We start from the raw sequence: 9,204 nt of genomic DNA on the forward strand, positions 1-9,204 counted from the left end.
TCTCAAATACAATGACTGTAATATATCCCAATTTTTAAATATGGAGGTTGATCCAGTAAAAATACATTTTTCCTCGCTTTTTAATATATATATATATATATATATTGGACATTGTTATTCTTTTTAAAATTTCTTTATATTATTTTTACTTTATAATTCGTAAGAAGAAATTACACTAAATATGTGATACACAATTTTAAAATAAAAACTTTATACTATATAAATTTATAAGTTACGTCAAACAGTAGTAATATGTATTATTCACACATTTTGTGAATAGATTCCAGCCCACTCTATAAATTCTGTCCACCCATCTCTTGGTCATGCTGCCTCAAACACACACATCTGAAACAAGCATTGTTTCTTTCTTTCTTTCTTTCTTTCTTTCTTTTTTGGTTTCTCTTCCCCACATGAGAGAGGGAGGGAGATTTAGTTACAGTACAAGTAATGGAGAGTCCATACTACGCGCCACCCCGGATGGACGGATCTCGACCGTCCTTAGGGTTCCCACTCGGGACAGCCCTCCTCTTGATCGTCATCTTCAGCTTGTGTGGATTCTTTTCCTGTTGTTACCACTGGGACAAGCTCCAATCCCTCCGTCGATCTTTCTCCGCCGATACGGATCTCGAGGCAGATAACGGTGATGGATCACCCTCCAAACCTACAACTGCTTGCACTGTAATATTCCTCATCTTCTTCTTCATTGATGGTGTTGTTAGAAAGTTTGAATTGGGTTGTGTGGATTTGGAATTTCCAACTAAGAGTATTTTGATATTTTTCGTCAAGTATTTGGGACGTCTACTCTTATTTATAATTTTTTAATCATTGTGAAATTACAATGATTGATTGATAAACTAAAATGACAAGATTTATGATTTTTCACCGAAAGTAAGAAACAAAAAAAAAATGATTGTGATTTCTTAAATATTTTAAAAATAAATAAATTATACCATCCATTTTTTAGTGGAAAAAAAAAGAAAAGATAACTATTTCTCACGTTCTCACCCATCTAAACAAGTGATAAAGAGTTCTGTTTCTCTCCCTTTTTTTTTTTTTCTTTTTTTTTTTAATTTAATTTTTTTTCTCCCCATCCCTCAATCCAAGCAGGCTGCTAAGACAAATCACTTACTTTAAATTTTATGTTCTTATATACACGTGTAATTTAATTTTTTTAATTTACTAGTCCTTTATATTCTTCGTGTTTTAGTAGTAATTATGGTTAATTATTACGAAATTTCTAACGATTTTTATTTTAATTTTTTTGAAATTGTAAACAGCGTTCAAAGCAAGACCAGAACCAAAGCTTGCCGGTGTTGATGCCCGGAGATCGGATGCCAAAGTTCATAGCGCTGCCGTGTCCTTGCGAGCCCCCACGGGCGGGAAAGATCGTCCTAGAGCTGCAGAAGCCACCAAAGCCGCCGCCGCGCATAGCCGTGCCTTTGTATTAAGCAAAAAAATTGACCATTTTAATGTACGTATACTGTATGTATGCAACTTTAGTAAATTCACTTCTTTGTATATCAAAATTGGTTTCCATTAACATACTTGACTAAAATTCCCCAGGTGCCATTGCTTGTGCTTTCACTGAGAAATTTTTGGGTGCAAATAGTGTAAATATCATGGAGGTTACATTTATGTGTTGGGTGATAAGGAGATAACATGAGAGATCATAATGTTTGTGATTGGTTGAAGACACCCTGTAACATGCCACATGATACCCTATTTGCATCCAATAATTTTTCGCTTTCACTTATTGCGTTCATATTTTTGTAAGTCCAACTTTCAAGGGTTTGTTCATTGTCTGCAACTTTGGTTTTTAGTACCAATTTTATTTTTTACATATATTTTATTTTTTATTTTATAAAAGATTAAAATAATCAATTCCATAAATAAAAAGAATTTGAAAAGATGATGATGAAGAAGAGGGTGTGGAATGAAGAGATAATGAATTAATAATGGAGAATAGAAGCAAAGATGTAGCCATATATGAATATGATGATGTCTCATTCACATTCTTCACTATTTTTGTCCCACACTGGACGCTTGTTGTTCTCTATCTCGTGTCCTAATTTCACTGTTTGATCAAGTGAATTCGGTTTCTACGAAACGCCTCTTTTCATTTTTGTTCTGTAGCCCGGACTCTGTACTAGCAAGGTTAGTTGTCGTGGTACTAGTTCCGTAATGGTTTTTGGGTTGATGTTAACTTTTTTTTGTATCCTTTTTATATTACTTTTCTCTTTGATTTGACTCCCTTGCTAAATTGCGGTGATCCTTCCCTCTCATTACCATGAAGACCAAAGGCCACCCTTCGTTTTCACACTAAAAAATTATTAATCAATACTAATACTCTGTTTAGATTGAACTTTTCAAAAATAATTTTTTAAATTTAAATTTTTTATTTTTTATATTTAACAAATTTTTAAAATATATTTTTTTAAAAAACTTTTTAGATGCACTTAATATATATATATATATATATATATATGTATATATATTAAAATGTACAAAAATTCATTGAATATAACAAAAAACGAAAATATACTGAATTTTTAAGGAAGAAATTTTTTAAAAATCAAATTTAATGAAAATGAAAATTTGGAATAAGAAGGGAACTTTTTAAAAAGATTTTGATGAAAATTTGATGAAGTAATTGAAATAATTGATATAAAATCAATTTTTTTTAAAAATAAATTTAACATTAACAAAACCTTAGAGATACACTTACACATTTCATTTTTTAAAATAGTGTTTCAGATACATAATAGTATTTGCAAATTTGCAATTTGATGCAAAGAAGTTTTTCTCCTCGTTGCTTTTTCTTTTTCTTTTTCTTTCTAAAAAAATTGTTTGCTAATAAAAAATAGTTGCCCCTCAACAAATATATCAAGTGAATCCAAAATCAAACCTTATTTTCTTATGTTTTATCGGTTTGATGGGGATAATTATAGGAATTAATGATTAAGTACTTGATCATGACCAAGTAACCAATTCAATCTTGTGAAAACTGAAAAGTGGGTATACGTATTGTGACTGCAGATACTTGTTTTTTTTTAATTCATGGGAATAAGTTAAACAAAGAGTTCAAAACAGAGCAGACTTGGGATAAGTTAATCCCTTAGACAGTTAGCATTCATTATAATTTATAGCAGTGATAAGAAAAGAAAGAAGAGAGCTAGGTGGGTTCTCAAGAAATACAAGATGTTCTTGTTGATTAACTCTAATGTTGGCCAAAGCAATCAGCATTGTGGTTTCCTTCTCTATTAGTATGCTGGATAGAGCATCGGCACCTACTGAGTAGGAATTTGACATCTTCAATAATGGCTCGATAGGGTGAATTAGTGGAAGCACCTTCTCTAAGCATTTCCATTGCATTTTGAGAATCAGTTTCAACGATGATGTTGGACAGCCCTTTTTGCATAATACTGGTTAGTCCTCTATATATTTCCCAGATTTCAGCTTCTAGGCTAGTGCAATGGCCTAGGTAACCATGTAACCCCATATCCAGAAGCCAACTTCATCTCTGAGTAGCCCACCATAGCCTGACTGTAGGTACTTGCTGGAGCAATTGGCAGTGCGCTGATGCACTGACTTTCTTGCAAATTTTGGACTTCAAGCACCAGATGGCTTGCCAATTTTACATCAGTTTCCCTTATTGTGGAGTCTTTTAGGAAAGGGATAAAAAGGCAGCTTTTAATTTTTTATTCATTTTTTATTACATCACCTCTCATATTTTTTACTCATAAAAAGACAAAATAAACTAAAAAAACAAAAAAAATTAACTTTTTTACCAATTTTCTAAAACACTCCTATATTGCAACTAAATTCTATGATAATGCTAGAGGGATCAATTATTTCAGAATTTTGTACTCTTCTATTTAAGTTTAATCTATGTTCCTTCTTATAAAAAGAAAAAAGAAAGAAAAAACAAGTCAAGACTCAGGTGTCGTTTGGCAAACTTTGCTTTTTGACTTTTTTAACCTGAGACTTTTTTGTTCGTTTGGTTTTCTTATTTGGCTTTTTTGCATTGGAATGATAAAATTGTCCTCCACTTGAAATGATGCTCTTTTGACTTTTTATTTATATATGAGTCAATTTGGTAATTTTTCATCAAAAGTTAAGTATTTTGTCATTTTGTGATTTTTTTTTGTCTTTGTGTGCTTATTTAGTCCCAACTCAAAAAAACCAAACCAAGGTTCAATTGGCCAACTTGATGTACTCCGACTTAAATTAATAGTCAGTTTATTTCAATTGAGAAAGTTTAAGTGCACAGAAAATTAATCACATAAAAGATATAAGCCTTGGTTTGGTAAATATATTGGGACTAAATAAGCACATAAGGACAAAAAAAAAGTTACAAAATCACAAAATGACAAAACACTTGATTTTTGATGCAAAATTACCAAATTGACCCATATACAAACAAAAAGTCAAAAAAGCATCATTTCCAAGTGGAGGACAATTTTGTTATTCCAATGCAAAAAAGTCAAAAAAGTCAAATAAGAAAACCAAACGAACAAAAAAGTCTAAAGCTAAACAAATCAAAAAAACCAAGTTTGCCAAACGACACCTAAATGTTTCACAAAGAAACACCCAATGAACATAGAATAAACTCTTGGTAAGATATTTGTATCCATTTTATATTTGAGTAATATTAAAAATTCTAAAAATTCTATCAAAAGTTTTATCAAATCTCTCATATGGGTATGGGATGTGAGATATTTTATAAAAATTTTGGTAGAACTTTTAAAATTTCTAATATTTTTGTTTATGTTTGGTTGGTGTATTCATACCATTACTGATTCAAAGCAACATAACTAAAGTTGGCTTGAGGATTGATATTTTTAGTATTTTTTTGATAAAAAAAATAAAAAGAATGAGTCGATTTTTCATATTATTATTATTGTTATTTAACTATTTTAATCAATTGACAAACATCCCTAATTGAATCTTCTCAACCATGTTTTTAACTAGGTGAATTGCTAAGGAATGCCACGGGAGCATTGTTTTGATATTGAAATTGACATAAAAGGTGGTTCAAAAATGGTAAAAATAAATAAATAAATAAAATGCTTATGAGTTTCATTAAAAAAGTGTGTTGAATGTAGTGAACTTAGATAACTTTAGGGTCTGTGGCATCTATGAAGGATTTTATTTTGATAATTTAAATTGTTTATTTTGTAAAAATTTTAATATATATCATTCATAAAAAAATTAGATTAATCCAATAATTATAAGTTTCCATTTTGTTGCATTTATCTTAAAAAATAGATGGTCTATTTTTAAAAATGTACTTATTATATATATATATATATATATATTTAAGACAAATGTGATAAAATGTTACGATTATCAAATCAATCTTGTTTTTTAATAAATAATATACACGGAAAACTCTATAAACTAATTAATTTAAATTATTGAAACAAGATATGTAATGAATCTCACGGACTACTTAAATTCTCTCAAGTTCGTATGTCTTATATAAACATTATGATCTAACTACCAAACTTCGTATCTTATTTAAATACTAGTAGGTGGCACACGTGATACATGTACAATTCAGATAAGTAAGAATAAAAATTAATAATAAAAAATTAATACCATAAAATGTATATATATTGTTTAAGTGGTACGAGTGTTCTTAATAAAATTTAAAATTTTGGATTCAAACTTTATTCATGCCTCTGAATAATAATTTTTTATTATTATTTTAGAATAGAAAAATTTGTCACGTGACATAAGAAAAAGTCATGACACCAAATCCAATGCTCACATATATATATATATATATATATAGTACAGTTAGATAGATTATAGTCCAACTGCCGAACTGTATTTTTTTTAGAAAAAAAAAAAAAAAAAAAGGCCTAACCGCATAGGAGTAACCTCTTGGGTTAGACACTACAAGGGGTGAAAACTCCAGAGGTCACCCTTTGGTGGTTGCTACACAGCAGGACCACCAAACCATATAGCGATAAGTTACGAAGTCGCACACATGCAAGGATTTGAATCTACGTTCCTGACACTAGGTACAATATATTCATGCTTGAAAAGTTCGTCCTATCAACCATATATGTCGTCATCCGAATAATTAATCCCGAAAAAAATAAAACTTAAGACTTGAGGGTTTATGTCCCCAAATCTTACCAAACCTTGGATTGAATTTTTCTCAATATATCTAGTTACGTTATGCCCTATGTGTATACAAAAACCAACACATAACAAAGCCTGAAAAAAAGAAAGTCTAACCACATAGGAGTAATCTCTTGGTTAGACACTATAAGGGGTGGAGACCCCACGGGTCACCCTTTAATGGTTATTACACAATAGGACCACTAAATCAGATAGCGATAAGTTACAGAATTGCATACATGCGGGGATTTGTATTTACATTCTTGACATTAGGTACGATATGTTCAGGTCTGAAAAGTTCGTCCTATCAACTATATATGTTGTCATCCAAATAATTAATTCCAAAAAAAATAAAACTTAAGACGTGAGGATTTATGTCCCAAAGTCTTTCCAACCTTTGAATTGAATTTTTCTCAATATATCTAGTTACATTATACCCTATGTGTATACAAAAACCAACACATAACAAAGCGAAGGTTGTGATTTTTTTGAAAAGTTGATAAAAAAATTAATTTTTTAATTTTTTTAATCTATTTTATTCTTTTATAAATAAAAAATATGAAAAGTAATCAGTGTGTTTCGTTTGAGTTTTCTGGAGTAAGTTTTTTGAAAATTGACTTTTTTTGTTTTCGTATTTTTTTTTGTTTTTAGTGAATTTTTTAAAAATTTTAAACATTTTTTTTTAGTTTTTTAGATGTACCTTACTTAGATGTATCTAAAAAATAAAAAAATTGTGAAAAAATATTTTAAAAAATTAATAAATACATAAAAATACAAAAAATGTACTGAATTCTTATATTTTTTTTGTATTTTTGGTATGTAGTGAATTTTTAAAATATTTTTTTTACAATTTTTTTATTTTTTAAGTGTATTTATGTTAGGTGTGTCTAAAAAGTAAAAAAATCTACTTAAAATATTAAAAAAATTCAGTAAAAATAAAAAAGTACAAAAAATAAGAAAGTAAAATTTTCTGAAAAGTGTTTTTTGAAAAGTGAAAACAAACAAGGTGAATATGACTTAAAATAAATAAAAAACCAAAAATTGGTTGCCAAAGCACCCCATCATAAAAGTTTGCAAACCAATCAGTGTGTTTGATTTGAGTTTTTTTAATTAAATTTTTTGAAAATTGAGTTTTTTTGTTTTCAGTGAATATTTTTAAAATTTTAAACATTTTTTTTTACTTTTTTAGATGCACCTTACTTAGATATATCTAAAAAGTAAAAAATTTGTAAAAAAATATTTTAAAAAATTAATAAATACATAAAAATACAAAATATTTACGGAATTTTCGTATGTTTTTTTGTATTTTTAGTATTTAGTAAATTTTTAAACGGTTTCTTTCACAAATCTTTTACTTTTTAGGTATATTTCACTACTACAAGAATAATTAAAAATCACACTTTGACAAAAAAAAAAAAAAATCTCACTTTTATTGGAAGTGTGATAAAAAAAATTAAATTAATATTTTAATTACACTTAATTTGATTGAGTGTGATAATATTCATTTTTTATGTCACTTTTCAATTAAGTGTGATTATATATATATATATATATATATTTTTTAATCACACATTCTAATTAAAGTGTGATTTTATATACACTACTACTTTTTAATCACACTTTTTAAATAAGTGTGATTTGATATATATTTTTTAATCACACATTCTAATTAAAGTGTGATTATTTATATATTTTTTAATCACACCATCTAATTAAAGTGTGATTATATGTATATTACTACTTTTTAATCACACTTTTTAAATAAGTGTGATTATATATATATATTTTTAATCACACATTGTAATTAAAGTGTGATTATATATACATTACTACTTTTTAATCACACTTTTTAAATAAATGTAATTATATATATATATATATATAATATTACACTCCACTATAAGAAAAAACATCTTTGGCGACTAAAAAAGCACATTTGGTCGCTGAAAGTATAGGTTTTGGCAACTAAAAAAGCATTAGTAGCCAAAAGTAAAGGTTTTTGGCGACTAAAAATCTATTTGGTTGCCCACATATGGCTTTTACCGACTAAAAAAATTTTAGTAGCCAAAAGTAAGGCTTTTTGGCGACAAAAAAAAATTAGTAGCCAAAAGTGAGGTATTGGGTGACTAAAAAGATGTTTGGTCGCCAAAAGTGGGGCTTTGACCGACCAAAAAAATTTTAGTAGCCAAAACTGAGGCATTGGAAGACTAAAAAGATGTTTAATAGCCAAAAGTGAGACTTTTTGGCGACTAAAAAGAAGTTTAGTCGCCAAAAGTAGTAATTATAGCCTGAGAATTAAATTTTTTAACGACTAAAAAATAATTAGTAGCCAAAAGTATAGAATTGGCAACTAAAATTATGTTTAGTCGCCAAAAGTGGTCTCTTTTTTTTTATAATAAATAATTTATTTTTACATAAATTATGTTCAATAAAAAATAATTATCTTTATATATATACTTTTATATTAATACGGGTCTATGTACTATATAAATAATATATGTTGCATATATAATCATATGGTGTTATAGAGGTGTAGTGGAAAGAGTGTGTTGTGTAAGGTTTATGGTGTTGAGAGGGTTGATTGTTCGAATCTCTACGAGAGCAAATGAGAAGCTGGTGAGTGTAATATTTTTTTTTTCATATCTAAATATTTTTAATCACACTTAAAAGGTGTGATCTAAATACTATGAATTACACTTAAAAAGTGTCATCTAAATATTTTTAATTACACTTAAAATGTGTGATCTAAATATTATTAATCACTTAAAAGGTGTGATTAAAAATAATCCCTTTTAATCACACTCCCAAAGATCACACTTTAATAAAACTTAAAAAGTGTGATTAAATAACATATATCACACAAAAAAATGTGATATTTATCTGTTTTTGTAGTAGTATTTATGTTAGGTATGTCTAAAAAGTAAAAAAAAAATTACTTAAAATATTTAAAAAATTCAATAAAAATAAAAAAAATAAAAAAATAAAATTTTTTGAAAAATTCTAACCAAGCATGTTGAATTATGTCCGCCAATTTTTTTTTTAAAAGAACCAAGAAAAAAAAAACAAAAGAAA

At 27.9% G+C, this 9,204-nt stretch overlaps 1 protein-coding gene across 1 annotated transcript; it reads left to right on the top strand.

The window, feature by feature from the left end:
* The first annotated feature begins 256 nt into the window (after positions 1–256).
* Positions 257–1,566, top strand: LOC114271608 (uncharacterized protein At5g65660). The gene is made up of 2 exons (XM_028213222.2): positions 257–678; positions 1,278–1,566. Exons 1-2 carry the CDS (start codon positions 448–450, stop codon positions 1,446–1,448), a joined length of 402 nt encoding a protein of 133 aa, XP_028069023.1. The 5' UTR covers positions 257–447; the 3' UTR covers positions 1,449–1,566.
* Positions 1,567–9,204: the final 7,638 nt, after the last annotated feature.

This window comes from Camellia sinensis, chromosome 4, assembly GCF_055761805.1.
Source record: "Camellia sinensis isolate YWXY chromosome 4, ASM5576180v1, whole genome shotgun sequence".
Taxonomy (NCBI): Eukaryota; Viridiplantae; Streptophyta; class Magnoliopsida; order Ericales; family Theaceae; genus Camellia; species Camellia sinensis.